Source organism: Abramis brama (assembly GCF_963993115.1).
Source record: "Abramis brama genome assembly, chromosome: 11".
Classification (NCBI taxonomy): domain Eukaryota; kingdom Metazoa; phylum Chordata; class Actinopteri; order Cypriniformes; family Leuciscidae; genus Abramis; species Abramis brama.
Window position 1 is genome coordinate 28,523,269 of NC_139973.1, and position 18,929 is coordinate 28,542,197.

Genomic DNA, 18,929 nt, shown 5'->3' on the forward strand with positions numbered 1-18,929 from the left:
CCAACCTCCATCTCCAAGGTGTTGCATATAATATTATTATTATTATTATTATTATTATTATTATATTGACAGCTCTATTGACGGGGACTTTGAGAATCTGATTCTTAAACTGTGGGTTACAATGTGGCCGTGTTAAAATTATAAATTAAAAAAATTAAACAAACATACATAAAATGGGAATATCAAGGTTAAAATTAAGGTGTGCATAAAAATGGGTAACATTTATAGAATAAAATCAGATTAAATTTCAGTGCTATCCTGCATTCTAATGTCTGTTTCACACTGTGAATAAATTGTTGTTTTGAGAGAGGGAAATTGAGAACAATTACAAACTTGATCGTCATGGAATCTTATGTACATGAGGATGAGGATCAAATTATGTCAAAATAGTATGTTTTTTTTTTACGTCACATAAATCTCCCAACCACCAGTGTTGCTGCTTCAATCGTGTGCATTTCAGAGTTCAAAGTTTTTGATTAGCTTTCATGTCTTTTCGAGTCTGTGGACAGAGCTGCTGAGTTCAGCGTGCACCACACAGTAAAAAATAAGCTGAGCACTTAAACTAAATGTGCACTGCCGGTTCTGGGATGCAACACACGTGCTGTAATCTATTAATAAGGCAACCAAAAAGAAAACGCTCACTTACCACTCCTGCACTGAGTGTGAAATAAGCCTTAAATGAAATGTCACTGAACAGACATCGGATACATTGCTAAATATACACTGAAAGAACATTTGAGAGCATTTAAGTTTTTAAATAGAAGACAGTCTCTTACCTGAAGAAAATTAAATAATAGAGCTTAGTGCAAAAAGAAATTAACTCATGTATTGAAACAGAAAAAGATTCCAGAAAACCTTTTTTCTCACCCTTCTCTCTAGGTCTAGTTGTGTGCATTTGTAGTGATGTTAAATGAATTTTCCAGCAAGTTTATTTTAGTGATATGTTTATTATTCAATTATAAATGTAAGTTGGAGATTGTTTTGCATCATACATTTTCATACATAAGGGTGGCAACACACTGAAAAAGTTTAAGAACCACTGTGCAACAGTATGTTAATATAGCGTGTTGTTATTGATGTTGCAGCAGACTAAATGAATGCCAATAGTGCACTTACGTGTAGACCAGCTCAGCCTCTCTCCGTACCAGTAGGTGTTTTTCATGAATTAGAGTAAACCAGTCAACAAGTAGATGTTCCTCCTGATCATCTAAAATGACAAAACAACAGAAAATAAAATTAAAAATGGAGCCAGAAATGGGACAATTTGCTTAGAACAGATTGTAGTTTAATGAAGATTAGCACAAGTTTGGAGTTCTTAGTCTGGGGCTCAGTCTCAGGATGATTAGCCTCTATAAACCACATGAACTGTCTGCTTCTCTCTTTAGATGATCTACAGGTAAGAAACCTTTAGATAACCTGGCTGAGTTCAGTTACAGTTCACTATATGAAAGATGGTAATGAGTGCACAGATAAAGAATTCAATAAAATGCCATTGATTATTTACTTTCAGTCAACTCTCTCAACTCGCAGATGTATCGCAAATATAGGAAGATTCGCCGCATGTTAGGTTTTCAAATGCAAGTTATAAGCGAGCCAAACTCTTAGCGTGGAACACTACACAAACTCCACTGAGGACCGAGCCCCTCTGGGACACTGAAAACGCTGGATAGCATTCTGTAGCATGTGGTTCTCTTACCATTTGAACATTCTCGTAAGCTCTTCTCCAGATCCACCCCTCTCCGCTCCAGTTCATCCAACCGTTTCTCCAGGTCACTCATCTCAACATGGATGTCTTCAACTGGGATATACTCGTCTGACTGAACCTACCAAATACGATGACAGGACAAGTATTTATACATTATATATGCCACAGTTATAGTTCCTTTCTTAAAATAGTCAAAACATAAGGATGTCTCTAGTGCCTCACTTTGCGTTTAATGAGAGGAAATCCATGTCCAGGAGCAGGAGGTCGTGCAGGACGGGGCCCTTTTGGGGGTCTGGATACAAAAGAGCTGACAGAAGTGGTCGTCTTCCGATTAAATGGATTCTCTTTACAAGTGCGCTGAAGATGATGTGAGAGACCATGAAACAAAGATATTGAACAAAGAAATTAAGTAAGGAAAGCTCCTGGATTCAAGAGAATTTCAAAGATGTGAAAACTTGTGATGGAATCTGACACACACCCTTGTTTTCTTCACTGCCCCATTACTTATCAATGAAATATTTTTGACACTAAAAAGCAGTTACATTTTTCAGCTAATTTTAAAGCAGTTAAAAAGTGTCATTACTGGCCAACACTTTAGCGAGTCACAACAAACAAAGGTAAATTACACTTCCTCTCTTAGCCACTGTATAAACATAAACTGCATAAAAACATGCCAAACGTGCGTTATTGTACCACTTCCAAAGCTTTTGATTGAGTAATAATGGTTTTGTATGTTGGCATAAGAAAGTGGCTTTACACACAAGAGCTGCTTTTTTGGGACAAAAAAAGAAAACATTCTTGATGTAGTAACTGGTATAACTGATCATTTTAATTTATAATATGAGGGCTGCAACTAAAGCTTATTTTGATAATTGATTAATCTGTTGAAAAATTGTTATACATTAAAAATATGTTTTAAATTAAAATATTGTTTTAATCCATTATTTTAAACAATGTTATTCCACATCCTGCCCAATGCTGTCCTCCAAACAATGTGTAATATAATGTGTAATATAAAACCTATGAAAACAAATATAGTGAATAACTATGTAGTCTATGCTGTACATTATAAGAATTATTTCATTATTTCATTATACATTATTTTAAAACTAAATTAACTTTTCTTCAACTAAATTAAAATGTTAATAAACAAAAGCACAAAATGTTAACTTGTTAATTAATTATATTACATTACTGGGCTATTCCAACAACAGTGCCTTTACTGTTACTGCTCTCATAAATATGATTACTCGTGTTACATGTAGAATTAGAAAATTACACTTAATTTCTGACAAAAATATTTTAGCTAAATATTACTTTAGTCCAAATTATTGTGTTCCTGATAGTTCTACTGTGCTCCGTCTATTTGACCCCCATGCGCCCACCGATGCTCGTTCATTGAAGTCTGTAAAGTTTAACAAGACACTTGTTGTCAATATGCAAAAATAGAAATACTCGTGGGACTTTATAACATTTACAGATAAAATGTAAGTTATGCCAGAGGAAAACACATGTCAAAGGCATTAAACAGCATTATGCTTTAGTTTGAAGCACTTATAAATGTAAAGTCAAGTCAACTTCATTTATATAGTGCTTTTAACAATATGAATTGTTTCAAAGCAGCTTTACAGTGATAATAGGAAATTACAGTAACAGAGATTGTTTTGGCTTTACAGCAGCTCTAGGATAAAGTTATTGTCCAGCTAAAGTTAGTTTTGATTGATTGATTCACTTCCGTTGAGAAGATCATTAGTTATTAACTTAGGGGCCGCTTACACGACACCGTTCTAACAGAAAACCCTCAATGCGGAGCCGGACCGGCCGCCCATCCGCACAAAACACTGCCTGGCGGCTTGAGAACGCACTCCCGGAAATAGGTTCCAAGGTGCAAACGATAATCAGTTATCTCTGCGCAAACCTATGCAACCTCTGCACAAACACAGACATGCGCATCACGTGTTTAGTCCATAGGTATGCGCGTTTGAATATAAATGTGCACTGGCGTGTAGTCCTTCTTTACATATCAACCCTCAACAAACTACTTATCTGGCCTTCAAAATTTATAATACAGAATTATTTATTGCATCCGCGTAGCCACGTGGTGACCCTGTACAGATAAAACGACAACGTTTAAATGTAAATTCTCATGTTTCAGACATCTTGGATCATGTACCTTTCCGGCAGCAGCTCACTCTATATCCTCCGCTATTTTCCATATGTGTTTTGTCCATAGAAATGGGTTATTTACTACTGGAAAGCAACGTGACTGGCTTTTCGAGCACAGCGTGCAGACAGGACTAATCGATAATCAAATTCGTTATTATCGATAATAATCGATTTTATCAATTAGTTATCGCAGCCCTATATAATATAAAAACAGACAGTTAATTTAAACATAACTGTATTCGTGATCAAGTACGCTATGCTGCGTTTTGTTTCAAAAACATAAAAAATGTCTCGATTGATTCAAAACTTTTGAACAGCAGTGTACGTCTTGACAGTACATCTAACCTTGCCTGGAGTGCTGGGTGTCTGTGAAGAGGGTGAAAGTTTTAATCCTGCAGAGGGGCGGGATGGAGGTGGTCTCATACTGCGACTGGTTTGTGGGGTGGCGGGTGCTGAGCTGGTATTAGTAGGTGGTGGTGGTGGAGGAGAAAGGTTTGGAGAACAGTGAGGCTGAAGCTCAGTTGTTGGGGACAGGGCAGAAGTAGGAGTGTTGATTGATGGTTCAGATACACTCTTGGTGAACACATGGTCCTGTTGGTTAGCAGCAGGTTGCTGGGGGACAGCACTGTAGTCTGAGGAAGAGGAGGAAAGGCTCTCTGTGCTCGGAGCTAGAGAAGAAGCAGGAGAGGAAGTCTGAGATGAAGGAAAAGCTAAAGAACAGCAGGAAAGAGACAACCCAGAAAAATAAATATATGACAGAAAATACAGATGTGAGTAGTTAGACAACTACAATATCCTGTAACACAGTGGTTCTTAAATAGGGGCCTGTGCCCGGTTGCATAAAGCACCTTAAGTTTTTCCCTTAAGTATGATACTTAAGGGGCGATTTCCCCTTACCTAAGAGAATAACTTAAGGGTGTTGCATATAATCTCTTAAACGGTTCTCTTAGGTAAGGGAAACATTTAAGTGTTTCACGACAGCGATCCTGGATTCACGTTATAAAAGTCTGTTGTTGCCATAGATACGCAAAACACTAACACGCCGCGTCGCGTTTAGGACAACTGTATCACACACCGGACGCGCACTTTCTCAGTTTATGGCCAGCAATATTGTTATGTTTAAGGACATTATGGAATTAAGATAATGTCTGTACGTTATGTTATGACTACTGTACTGTACAATTAAATATAATCGTTGCTATAAGTCTGCAGTCTGAACACTTTACCTCAGAGCGTCCGTTAACTGAATGAATTGAGAATATCTCCTGAAAATCCGATACACACTAATTGTAGCCTACATTTATTGAATGGTAGCCGATTTATGCACGTGTAAAACATATCCCACTACTGAAAACTCCCAGTTGCAAAAAAATGCAGTGCTATAAGCAGTTGTAACACCGCAAGTAAAGAGTGGTTGCTATGTGTGACATGGTCAAGGTCGCTCTCTAGTTTGTTAGCGATATATTGCGCAAATATTGCGCGTCGATCAAATCGGTATTCTTGCAACAATTTTTCATCGCTAAGATGGTCCAAAGGGTTCTCCCTATCCTTAAAAATTATTCTTGGCACATAATGATCTTCAGCTGGTTCCATAAATTCAGCCATGTTGTCTTATTTTTGTCCGCGTTACTCTTAAGGTTACGATTTCCAAACCTTAAATTATACTTAGGGAAATGACCGTTAAGGGGTTTTATGCAACACTTAACGCTTTTTAAGGGATTATTTAAGTGAAAAAACAGCATTTAAGGGAAATTCTAAGTGTTTATGACGTTTCACTTAAAGAAACCCTTAAGTAACACTCAAGGGTTTTTTTCTGCAACACCCTTAGGTTTAAGGGAAACATAAGGGCAAACTTAAGGGAAAATTACACTTAAGGTGCTTTATGCAACCGGGCACAGAGCTCACAAAGGTCCTCAGTAAACTGGACAGACTAACAAGTATTTTAAATTAATAATTATTAGAAGTATATTAAAATATTCTCTCTAAATTTAAATGCTATGTTTCTGTGGGCTGCAATATAACACTAGTGTGACTTGCATGAAAACTGCATTAAAATATTTCCTATTTTTACCCCTCAATAACTATTGTTTTTATCGAAGAACATGCAGTTTTTTTTTGTTTGTTTTTTCAGGAATCACTAAATGAATAGTGGTTGGTTAATTTTAATTTATTTCTGTAAGGGGATAGTTCACCCACAAATGAAAATTCTGTCATAATTTACTCACCATCAAGTTGTTTCAAACTTGTATGAATTTAATATGGCTAACCAAATAGTAGATGGGACCCATTGACTATGTAAGTCAATGGGTCCCATCTACTATTTGGTTAGCCATATTCTTCAAATATATCTTCTTTTATTTTCAGCAGAAGAGAGAAATTCATACATGTTTAAAACAACTTGAGAGTGAGTAAATGATGGCATAATTTTCATTTTTGGGTGACTTATGCCTTTAAAATATATATAATTTTTTTTTTTTTTTTAAACAAGCAGCTTTGTCATACTTAAAAGCAGAAATAGCATAAGCCTATTTTTGGGAAAATGGGGAACCACTGTCATAACATCACCTGACTATGACAAGCATGGTAAAGTGTTTAGTTTAGTAGACATTGATACAATTAAAATGCAGTCTTCCCCGTAAAGCAAAATGTATGGTGTCAGACACTGTTAACTAACCTGATGTAGAAGAATTTGGAGCTCTGGGTGCTGGTCGCTTCTTTCTTCTGACACTTACGGGACTTTCTGAAGGGGCAGGACTTTGTCTTTTTGTGTCCACACCTGCGGCTTCAGCAGCCTGAGTGATGCCATACCAGGGATGACTAGCCACTACAGGACCAGGGGGATCTTCAGGACCCATTTCTGGCTCATCTTCCTTCTCATTATCAAAGGGATTTGGAGGAGTGGATGGTCTGGATCCCTCCTCCTTTCGAGAAGGAGATGAACCAGTGCAGGGAGGTAGGGCTATACCTGTGGGTGGGCGAGGTGCTGGTTTCCTCTTTGTTTCTGATTGCACCAGTGCCAGCCAGGGTGGGTTTATTGGTTTTGGAGTGTCACTTGCCTTGCTAGAGCTGGGAAAGGAATGCATTACAACCACTGAATGAAAATCACTCAGGATATCAGAAAGTTCTTTTAATGTTTCTGAAAGAAGACTATAATGATCACCAATGCTGCATTTATTTGATCAAACAAACAGTAAAAACAGTAATATTGTGAAATATTACAATTTAAAATAAGTAATTATTTTAGTAGTTTTAATATATATTAAAATATAATTCATTCCTGTGATGGCACAGCTGAATTTTTTAACATCATTACTCCAGTCTTCAGTGTTACATGATCCTTTAGAAATTATTCTAATACACTGATTTAGTGCTCAAGAAATATTTCTTATTAATATCAATGTTGAAAACATTGCTACTTAACATTTTTGTGGAAACTGTGATGCACTGCCATTCAAAATTGTAGAGATAAGTAAGATTTAAAATAGAAAGAAAGAAATGAATACTTTTATTCAGCAAGGATGCATTACATTGATCAAACGTGACAGTAAAGACATTCACATGATTACTATTTAAAATATGTGATTGAGACCCACGCGGTCACAAGGAGAATCACACCAGGCATCCATTTAAAGGTTGTTCCAAAAGAAGTTTGATACTTTGAAGGCAAGAAAGTGCAAAAGGTCCATGCAACAGTGGATAAGAGCAAAAATAAAAACAAAGGTTACAAAAACAGTCTAAAAACTAGCACTGTTGAGGCACTAAAACTAGCACCAACTTCTCTCACTAACTGTTGGAGACCAAAGTTTCTTATGCTCAAGCAGCAATAACAACCTTTGCATTAAGCTCCAAACCACTCTCTGTTCCCCCTACCTCACTTCTGAACACCCGTAAATGCATAATTTTCCCGCCTTTAGTTAATTGGAACATACCATTTTCTGTAAAACTAACTCTTCTCTCTCTATACATTTCAGCAAGTTCCCTCAATGATAGTTAAGACAAAGAGTTTAAAAATAATCAAAAAATACAACATACAGGCAAGAGAAAAACAAATATTGTCATTTGCACAATTGATATTTCCTAAATGAGTTCAAATTAGCATTTCCCCACCTTCCAGGGTGTGCACATACCTAGAGGTTAGGCCCACTCTTCGAACAATAAATAAAACAGTAAAATCCCACATGAACAATTATAACATGCACGATATAAAGAACAATAAGGACACAATGGGATGGAGAAGCAACACTGGCTCTCCATCACAAAATATATATATTTTATGAATATAAATATATACAAAATATGAATATTTTTTCTATTCATCAAAGAATCCCGAAAAAATTTATCACAGTTTCCACAAATATATGAATCAGCAAAACTCTTTTCCACATTGATAATAACAGGAACCATTATTAATAACTGAGCACCATATCAGCATATTAGAGTCATTTCATAGTAATGATTCAAGTAATGATTTCTGAAAATTCAGCTTTGCAATCAAAGTAATAAGTTAATTACATTTTAAAATGTATTAAATTAGAAAATATTTATTTTAAATTGTAATAATGTTTCGCAATATTACTGTCTTTCCTGTATTTTTGATGAAACTTACTTTTTGATCAGTAGTGTACATGAAATGGAAACGAAATCTGAACAACAAACAAAGACACAAGTGCATAATAAGAGCAGAGGAGATGTCAGGAATTATCTTACCGAACAGGTGAGTGCAATCTTTCTTTTGGCACAGGAACTTGAGGAATTGGAGTGTCAGCATCTTCTAGAGCCACAATTAACAGATAGATAAAAACATTTTACACATGCAAAGCATGTAAATAACTTTATTTTATGTTAGACATTTTTGCTCACCATTGACAGTAGGACTTTCAGAGGGTCTGGGTGGGCGTACCCTCGGGATAGGGCGAGGAGCAGGGGTGGGCTCAGATACCCGTCTAGGCGCTGGTACTGGTCGACCCTCTGCTGCTGTACCCTTCACTTTGGTCGTTGGCCCATCGCCATTGGCCACATTAGCGGATAGCTTTTGGTCTTCTTGTTGTGTGTCATGATCCTCCTCTTCAGATTCATCAAAAGGATTTGGTGGACTAGCAGAACAAGGTTCTATCTCGACATTTGACCTGCTATCTGGCTGCTCTCTTACTGCTTCTTCTATTTCACTTATTTCTTTTTCTTCTCTCACTGGGGTGATCTCAACATCGCTGTGTGATGCTTTCGATTCTAAACTCTTACTGTGTGGATCTTTTGGGCTTGTTGAGGTTAATGTGACTAGTCGATTACTTATATCTGAATGACCATTCTTATTGGTGGAGACAGATCTAGTGAAGTGGTGAGTGCAAACTAATGATCCAGGATCTTCTGTGAACTTGTAAGAACCAGGCAGTAAAGTTCTGCTGCATTCCCTACATCTGAAACGAAAGCAGAAATTCTCACTCAAAAAAGTGATGACAGCAAAAGGAATGATGGTTTTTTTCCACTCTAAGCTTTAAATCCATAATTCATGTTTGTTCCAAAAATGCAAATTCAGAACATTATTCTGAGATGAAATCTGGATGGCATTACACCAATAGACAAAAAAGAAACAAAAGAAACAACTTTTCATCTGATGCAGATATTATGCTAGGTAGTCCGCCAGTCACCTGAAGCAGTTCCGATGATAAAGTTTTCCATCAACGAGGATTCTCTGAACCAGGTGAACATGCTTCCCACAGACGGAACAGGTGCTGCTCAGAGTACTGCGTTTTGATTGGCTATCTGCACCCGACTGTGTAGCACCAAGGACCAGGACCAGGATGGAAGATGGAAAGGTAGGAAAAATCCATTGATGTTAATTTGAGACCATATTGCATATTTCTGTCCACTTTGTCACTGTACTGTATTAATATGTATATAGAACCAACAAAATACATTTTGGTATTATAAAATTGGTACAAATTGTCTCAAGCAAACAATGTACTAAGTTTTACTTTGAAAACACAGGATGACAATAACAGATGCTTATCTCAAACTGATGAGATGAATTTACTGACCAACCTATTTTACTGGCTAGGAACTTGGTCAAAGACGGACAGAGAAGATAAAGAATGTGAAAGAGGCAAATTAGTGGGCAAAAGTGATGTCCAGCCTAGGAAAATTAACATCTCCTTTTCATCAAATATCATTGAAAAATTGTTAAAGAATTTGTAAGCATACTGCGCAGTTGTGCTTGGAGTGATGGAGTCAATTGTTTTATTTGTGATAAAGCAATGAGACATGCCAAATTGTGTGAACATATTTTTTGGCCATGCTGTCATACAAAGAAGTTATGAACATATACAAAAACAAGAGAAAACAAACAAAATGTTAATAACTGATTATGTTGTCTAAAATTAATGTTCTGTTCTTCCATAAAATGTAATATATATTTTTAAAAAAATATGAAGAAAATATTTTTTGTTTTAATCTAACTTGTAGAGTCACTAAAAACAATATATCCTGTCTGGACATTACTTTTGGCCACAACTGTATAAGGTGGACAGATGACCCCTTTCTGGAAAAGCAAAATTAGATTTGGTCCCCTTTAACTCGTACAGCTCACCAATATCTACCAAAAATCAAATACATCATTTAGCTCTGGCAGCTGATTTGCCAACTTTTTGCTCTGAATACATGGAATCAGGCCAAACTGGATCTCATTGCTCAGATTACATCTTGTGTTGTAATGATAAATTCCACTCCACTCATGCTGCAACAGCAAATTTTAGGATAATTTGTCTGTGCACATAGTGTCGTTGGGTCTACAGCTACCCAGGGAATCAGATTTTAAAAAGAAACAGAACAAGAAAAGGTCTGTTTTTAAAAAAACAAAGCTGTCTTCTTTACCTCAGTCTGAGTGTCACAGTCCTCCAGAGGAGCAAATGGCCTCTTTATGGCTGGTTTAATGCGGCCAGGACCACCAGGGCTTTTTATGCATGTGGGGACAGCTAAACAGAGGATAAAAACAGGTTATTCAGTAGCATGTGTCCAGCATTTTTTTTCTACATTAAAGTACTAATGTAATGAAAATACAACTCAAGTTCATCCACCTAGACATAAAATCTGTGCAGCATGGATGAGTTATTTGCGCAAACAGCAAAGCTGGTTTGTTTGCACCACCAAATGTTTAGTGTGGTGTAACAAATTCCAACCACGCCATGCTAAACGATCAGAAAATTCTTATTCAATACAATCAGGGTGGGGAATTTTTTGTCCAACAGACACAGTAGGTGAAGAATGCTACATTTTATCAGCCCAATTTTTTCCCCAGCATAAAAATCACTATATAAATATATGTGTGTGTGTGTTAAAAAGACATTAAATGTATATATACACATATACAAAACTTTCTGTTTTTCATTGTCCAAGTGGCCTTGGATCTCTTTTTTGTGCACTTTGAAACTATGGGATTAATATCCTGCCATGATTCAAAACTGAAAATAAAGTTCTGAAAGGTTGAAACTAAGTGTTCGAAAACTCAAAATCTTACAAAAAAAAGTTTTGCAAGATCGAAAAATAAGTTTTGCAAGCTTGCAAAATGTAAAAAAAAATAAAAAATATCTCTGCAAACATTATGTTGTTTTTGAGATTTCCTTCTTCAGAACTGCAACATTTTTTTACGATGTTGCGCAAACAATTTTTCAGAGTTTCAAATTTGTCAGTGTTCTCCCACTGTATTAGTTTGTTTTCCAGGTTTGAAACCTTGTAAATGGTGATCTGAAAACTGGTGTGCGAATGTGTGAAAAAAAGTTTTGAAACTCTGAAAATAGAGTTTTGCAGGCTTGCAAAGTGGTAAAAAAAAATTAATCTCTGCAAACATAATATTGTGTTTGAGTTTTCCTTCTTCAGAAGTGCAACACTCTTTTTTTATGGTGTTGTGCAATCATTTTTTCAGAGTTTCGAATTTGTCACTTTTCTCCCAGTGTATAGTTTGTTTTCCAGATTTGAAACCTTGTAAATGGTGATCTGAAAACTGGTGTGCGAATAGGTGAAAAAAAGTTTTGAAACTCTGAAAACTGAGGTTCGAAAGGGCGCAACTTATTACATTACATTACATTTGCACTCCTATTGCAGACTATTTTTTCAGAGCTGAGTTTACAACACCCACTTTGCGGAGATACGCCCTCACAGTTGAGAGCTTGCGACTCACGTGATTTGTGGCAGCGTTGTCACGCAGCTCTGCTCTGAAACTCTGAAACTCAGACTGAGCGAAAATGAAGCTTCGCAACTTCGCAACTTAAAAAAAGCCTGGAGGGAGGGCCTTCTGCTATTGGCCAATGCTTTGCTGTCTGCTGACGTACAGTCCAATCACAAGTCGTATTTACTGGAAAGGTGGGATTGACCGCCCGCTCCGCCAATGACGAAAGCGCACAGGATACGCTAACAGGATGCACGGCTTTTTAAAAAGTTTATTTTATAAATTATCTTTAAAATAGAATATTCTGAAAAAGTGACGTTTCCATTTTTGCTGATTCACATTGGTATCAAAATAGGTAAAACACATTTCAAAGTTACATACACCATTATGTTTTTGTAAAGATCACATTAGTTAACTGTAGGCCTATAAATTACAATCAGATTATAACAGATTATTATTTGATAACACCATTCAAAAGAATATTCAACATGAATGCCCCATTATGTTTTATGATTATTATTTGTTTTTTAACTACAATTGTATTCATAAGTTTTATTGGCTTTTTTATTGGCCAGCAGCAGTCCTTAAACAAACATAAAATACACATAATATACACTAAATATTTTTATATTTTTGCCCCATGCATTCATGTTGAATATTTGAGGTTTTTTTTTTTTTTTTTTTTTTATGCTTGTTTTGCATATTAAACTTTTTATAAATGCCACCTCTGATGCAGATTCTGTTTTCTCTGCAGTGGGAACAATTTTTTTTTTGTTGATACTAGTCAATTTGATTGGTAAAAGTAGGCTAATATAGTGACTTAAAATGTATAGAATTTGACTTGAAAGATGACAGTTAGGGGGAAATTGCCTTTATAAATGTTTAAAAAAATGCAATGAGAATCAATTTAAGATTATTGGTTCAGAATAAATGACTTTTACAACACAACAATTGAACAGTTTACTTAAGTTAGTTATTGCACCAATACAGTACTTGAGATTTTATTATAATATTAGGCCAATGTACATGACTGAGTCGCTCGCTGTGTGAGGAGAATGATTTGCCAGCTGAGGAAAGTGAGTCGCTCGCTGTGTGAGGAGAGTGAGTCGCCAGCTGAGGAAAGTAAGTCGCTCGCTGTGTGAGGAGAGTGAGTCGCCAGCTGAGGAAAGTGAGTCGCTCGCTGTGTGAGGAGAGTGAGTTGCCAGCTGAGGAAAGTGAGTCGCTCGCTGTGTGAGGAGAGTGAGTCGCCAGCTGAGGAAAGTGAGTCGCTCGCTGTGTGAGGAGAGTGAGTTGCCAGCTGAGGAAAGTAAGTCGCTCGCTGTGTGAGGAGAGTGAGTTGCCAGCTGAGGAAAGTAAGTCGCTCGCTGTGTGAGGAGAGTGAGTCGCCAGCTGAGGAAAGTGAGTCGCTCGCTGTGTGAGGAGAGTGAGTTGCCAGCTGAGGAAAGTAAGTCGCTCGCTGTGTGAGGAAAGTGAGTCGCCAGCTGAGGAAAGTAAGTCGCTCGCTGTGTGAGGAGAGTGAGTTGCCAGCTGAGGAAAGTAAGTCGCTCGCTGTGTGAGGAGAGTGAGTCGCCAGCTGAGGAAAGTAAGTCGCTCGCTGTGTGAGGAGAGTGAGTCGCCAGCTGAGGAAAGTGAGTCGCTCGCTGTGTGAGGAGAGTGAGTTGCCAGCTGAGGAAAGTAAGTCGCTCGCTGTGTGAGGAGAGTGAGTTGCCAGCTGAGGAAAGTAAGTCGCTCGCTGTGTGAGGAGAGTGAGTCGCCAGCTGAGGAAAGTAAGTCGCTCGCTGTGTGAGGAGAGTGAGTCGCCAGCTGAGGAAAGTGAGTCGCTCGCTGTGTGAGCATAGACTGTGTGTGAGGCGAGTGAGCATGAGAATTTCGAGAGTGAGAATTTCGTCATTGGCGGAGCAGTCGGTCAATCCCACCTTTCCAGTAAATACAACTTGTGATTGGACTGTACGTCAGCAGACAGCAAAGCATTGGCCAATAGCAGAAGGCCCTCCCTCCAGGCTTTTTTTAAGTTGCGAAGTTGCGAAGCTTCATTTTCGCTCAGTCTGAGTTTCAGAGTTTCAGAGCAGAGCTGCGTGACAACGCTGCCACAAATCACGTGAGTCGCAAGCTCGCAACTGTGTGGCTGTATCTCCGCAAAGTGGGTGTTGTAAACTCAGCTCTGAAAAAATAGTCTGCAATAGGAGTGCAAATGTAATGTAATGTAATAAATTGCGCCCTTTCGAACCTCAGTTTTCAGAGTTTCAAAACTTTTTTTCACCTATTCGCACACCAGTTTTCAGATCACCATTTACAAGGTTTCAAATCTGGAAAACAAACTATACACTGGGAGAACAGTGACAAATTCGAAACTCTGAAAAAATGATTGCACAACACCGTAAAAAAGAGTGTTGCACTTCTGAAGAAGGAAAACTCAAACACAATATTATGTTTGCAGAGATTTTTATTTTTTTTACCACTTTGCAAGCCTGCAAAACTCTATTTTCAGAGTTTCAAAACTTTTTTTCACACATTCGCACACCAGTTTTCAGATCACCATTTACAAGGTTTCAAACCTGGAAAACAAACTAATACAGTGGGAGAACACTGACAAATTTGAAACTCTGAAAAATTGTTTGCGCAACATCGTAATTTTTTTTTTGCAGTTCTGAAGAAGGAAATCTCAAAAACAACAATGTTTGCAGAGATATTTTTTATTTTTTTTACATTTTGCAAGCTTGCAAAACTTATTTTTCGATCTTGCAAAACTTTTTTTATAAGATTTTGAGTTTTCGAACACTTAGTTTCAACCTTTCAGAACTTTATTTTCAGTTTTGAATCATGGCAGGATATTAATCCCATACGGTCCCCTTTCCATTTATGCTCTTTAATGCAATGCGAGACTGCTTAAATGAAGCAAGTGTGACAATACCTCAGACGGTCACTTGAAATTTCAGTCACACTGTCTGTGACATCACATCCACTTGTTGCATACAGAAATGTTAAAGAAAACACTGTAGTTAGTTCACGTCTGTGACGTCCTCTGACACTACAGAGGATAAGTGGTTTGGAGAGTGGAAGGATTGAAGTAAAATGGACATTATAACTTAAATATGCCCCAGTTTACCATTTATGCTAAATCATGTTGATTGGCTCATAAGAGTCATTTGGATGTGAATGAAACTACACACTGGATGTTCTGAAAATATATGATTCACTGAAAAGTATCAATACAATAAAGTAATTTGTTGTCCTGTATGTTAAGGGGCTTTCTAGGAAATAGCCACCAGTGTGTTTCCCTAAGAACTAAATGCCATTTTCCTGGTTGCATTCACAAGGCCAGTAGGAAATCTGAAGTGACGTATATGACTATATGAGTCTTTGAGTCTGTAAAAAAGTCAACAAACTGAAAAAATAAAACTAACGTTTTTTTGAGGTATTGTAATCTTGATTTCATAAAATTGGTATCGGAAAAAGTATCGTTCAGGAACCGATATCAAAGTCAAGGTATCGGTAGTTAAAATTTTTGAATGATGCCCAGCCCTATTTGCGTGCATTCAGCCAATCAGTATACACTTATGTCACTGGTTGTTCCTATTGTTCTGGGTTAGACCCTACTCTGAAGTAGGAGCTAATTTAGTTCCCCCAAAAGGCGTTCCTAGAATTAAAATCGTTCCCAGTTCCAGTGGTGCAAACACGCCAAAAACAGGTACTTCAGCCATTAGTTCTAAGAACTATGAAAAGGTTCCTCCGGTGCGAAAGCCACTTTTATGTTGCATGCAGCTGGCAAGGATTTTAACAAGTTTTCTGAGGTATATTTTTACAGACTGCCAAAAGTTACAGAACAAAGAAGCAAATGAATCGCTGCAATTCACAGAAACAACTGGACTGGATTTGCAGTTAACATTTTTGTATCAATATGCTGAATTTAGGGGTAAAATCATATCCTATATATTGTATTGTTATATATGGTATTGACAACTCATCAATTAAATATTTACCATTGTCTATTCTGCATAATTGGACGTTTTTAAATAAACACTGACAAAAAACTATACAAGTTTTAGGGCTGGTGATCACCCAGATTTAGACCTACCTATATTGTATTTATATAAATCGTGCACAGGCAAACTTGCTTGGTATTTCCCCGACGTCGAAATCATGCATATATAAATGTCAGGAAACACGAATCCTGGCTGCATGTCAATATTCATGGATCACTGGATCTTTGGTAAGCTATAAGGAACACTATATCGAGTCCAACCTTTAGTTTAAACTGACAATTGTTTGTTTTACTCACGATTTCGCAGTTTCCCTAGTAAATCCAGTCACGCAGAGTCTCTTTTGCCACTCAATCCGGCTGGGGGGGCGTGTTCCGGCGGGAAAGTGACGTCAATGCATACACTCTATAGTGTTATGCAGATAATAGTCTACTAACCTCATCCCTAAACCTAACTACTTCTCAACAATTGTTTTGATAATATTATATCCTTAGTAAGAAGGAATGAAAGGCATTCTTAAATAAGGAACTCTTTAATGAACAATAGAAGTAGCAAAATAGAACAACACCGATAGCAGCTGGTGCAACACTTCAGACTCTCTTATTCTTCTGTTCTCAATATCACATATCACGAACCTCTATCGCCACCTACTGGCCAATATGCACAGAAGAACACAACATATTCCCCCATCACTTAAAGGAGAAGTTCACTTTCAAAAAAACTTTTGCTGATAATTTACTCACCCCCATGTCATCCAAGATGTCCATGTCTTTCTTTCTTCAGTCGCAAAGAAATTAAGGTTTTTGATGAAAACATTCCAGGATTTCCCCCCATGTAATGGATTCTATTGGGACCCAAACGGTAGAAGGTCCAAATGACAGTTTAAGTGCAGCTTCAAAGGGCTTTAAACGATACCAGACGATGAATAAGGGTCTTATCTAGCGAAACGATCGGTCATTTCCAAAATAAATAAAAAAGTTTAAGTTTTATAAGCACAAATGTTCGCCTTGCTCTGTTCTGTGATGCGCGTTCGTGACGTCACGTAATACGCAATTACGTTGAAAAGGTCACGCTTGAAAAATTTCTGTCCTGAAGAAAATGTTCTTTTTGGCTTTTTAATATTAAAACACCCAGGATACGCACACGAAATGGGCATTTTAAACGATAAACTGACACAAATACATTTGAAAATGTGTATATGGTCCTCCTTCCGCACATTTGTAAACACGTCAAGCGTGACCTTTTCAACGTAATTGCGTATTACGTGACGTCTTCAACGCGCATCACAGAACAGAGCAAGGCGAGCGTTTGTGCTTATAAAACTTAAACTTTTTTATTTATTTTGGAAATGACCGATCGTTTCGCTAGATAAGACCCTTATTCATCGTCTGGTATCGTTTAAAGCCCTTTGAAGCTGCACTTAAACTGTCATTTGGACCTTCTACCGTTTGGGTCCCAATAGAATCCATTACATGGGGGGAAATCCTGGAATGTTTTCATCAAAAACCTTAATTTCTTTGCGACTGAAGAAAGAAAGACATGGACATCTTGGATGACATGGGGGTGAGTAAATTATCAGCAAAAGTTTTTTTGAAAGTGAACTTCTCCTTTAAAGCAAACTGTCTACCCAGATATTTAAGAACAAAAGGAAACACAAAGTTACAAAATTACCAAAGCATTCACTTGGTTATGTAACATAATTACTTATCTCAATCAGACTAAAGAACAAAAATAAGTTTCACGATAATCATAAGAATGTAGTATTCATATTAAAATCAACAACAAGGTGACTTAATGAATTACTCATCCTTTATATTCACGCAATGCAAGTGACTAAGTAACACAGTCTTCCAGCCAACAAGGAGGTCGTCTCACACAGGTAGAAACCCTTTGAAGAGCTTCAGGAGCTTCAGGAGTCCCACACAGCGGTTTCAAATGGACCCACCACATCTACAGCTACCTTGTCCCACGGTACAGACGGAAAAGGCACTGGCTGCAGCGGCACAGCAGAGGTGTTGGCAGTTTTGTTAGAGGACAGACACATTTGACAGGTCTGTATGTGCTCTTTAACCAGACAATCTATGCCTGGCCACCAGTACAGTTCACGAAGGCGTTGTTTTGTGCGCACAATTCCCTGGTGGCCTTCATGAGCTAACTTCACCAACGTGTGCCATAGCGCGACAGGCACAACCAGACGTGACCCTCTGAACACATAATCATAAACTCCACACTCAATTCGTCACGTAGTTTTAAGTATGGACGTAGAATATTATCCACAGAAGTTGAAGAGGAAGGCCAACCGCAAGCTATTTGTGAGCATAATGCACTCAGTTCAGAGCACGTCGCGGAGGCAGAAGCAAACTCAGCAGGTGACAGAGCTGACATTGCATTACATTGAGACATAAACGCCACAAACTCAGGTTCAGCATCCATGCAGTCTTCATCCGAAGCAGGCAAAGGCAGACGAGAAAGACAGTCCGCAGTGCAATTTTGAGCAATTTACGACCCCACAAGTAGGTTCGCCACTTTTCAACTGCCCAGACACACGCAAGTGCTTCCTTTTCAATGGTCGGGTACTTGCGTTCAGCAGGCGACAATGTCCGGGATGCAAAAGCGACGACGCGCTCAGTCTTATTCTCGTGAACTTGAGCAAGAACAGTGCCCAGACCATAATCAGAGGCATCTGTAGATACCACCGTAGGCAAATCAGGGTCGAACAATGAAAGTGCAGGACTGTCAATGAGCAACTTTTTTACAGCATCAATGCATTGCTGACCTTCCTCCGACCAGACGAAATCTGAGCCCTGCCTGATGCACGCACGCAGAGATTCAACTACCGTGGCAAAGTTAGGAATAAACTTATTGTACCACGATAGTAGACCGATGAAAGAGTGGAGTTGAGGTGCATCTTTTGGAGCGG

At 37.9% G+C, this 18,929-nt stretch overlaps 1 protein-coding gene across 3 annotated transcripts in view; it reads right to left on the minus strand.

Moving 5' to 3' along the window:
* micall1a (MICAL-like 1a) overlaps positions 1 to 18,929 on the minus strand; it is a 30,604-nt gene that overhangs the window by 3,836 nt on the left and 7,839 nt on the right. Inside the window, exons 4-12 of one of the 3 annotated variants that reach the window (XM_084128945.1) lie at positions 10,739 to 10,839; positions 9,517 to 9,641; positions 8,732 to 9,285; positions 8,579 to 8,642; positions 6,546 to 6,937; positions 4,217 to 4,581; positions 1,928 to 2,062; positions 1,697 to 1,823; positions 1,117 to 1,207 (exon numbers count right to left, since the gene is read on the minus strand). In XM_084128945.1, the coding sequence (XP_083985071.1) occupies positions 1,117 to 1,207; positions 1,697 to 1,823; positions 1,928 to 2,062; positions 4,217 to 4,581; positions 6,546 to 6,937; positions 8,579 to 8,642; positions 8,732 to 9,285; positions 9,517 to 9,641; positions 10,739 to 10,839 (1,954 nt within the window). The remainder of the gene's footprint in view (positions 1 to 1,116; positions 1,208 to 1,696; positions 1,824 to 1,927; positions 2,063 to 4,216; positions 4,582 to 6,545; positions 6,938 to 8,578; positions 8,643 to 8,731; positions 9,286 to 9,516; positions 9,642 to 10,738; positions 10,840 to 18,929) is intronic. The other 2 variants (XM_084128946.1, XM_084128947.1) reach the window with 2 other exon arrangements.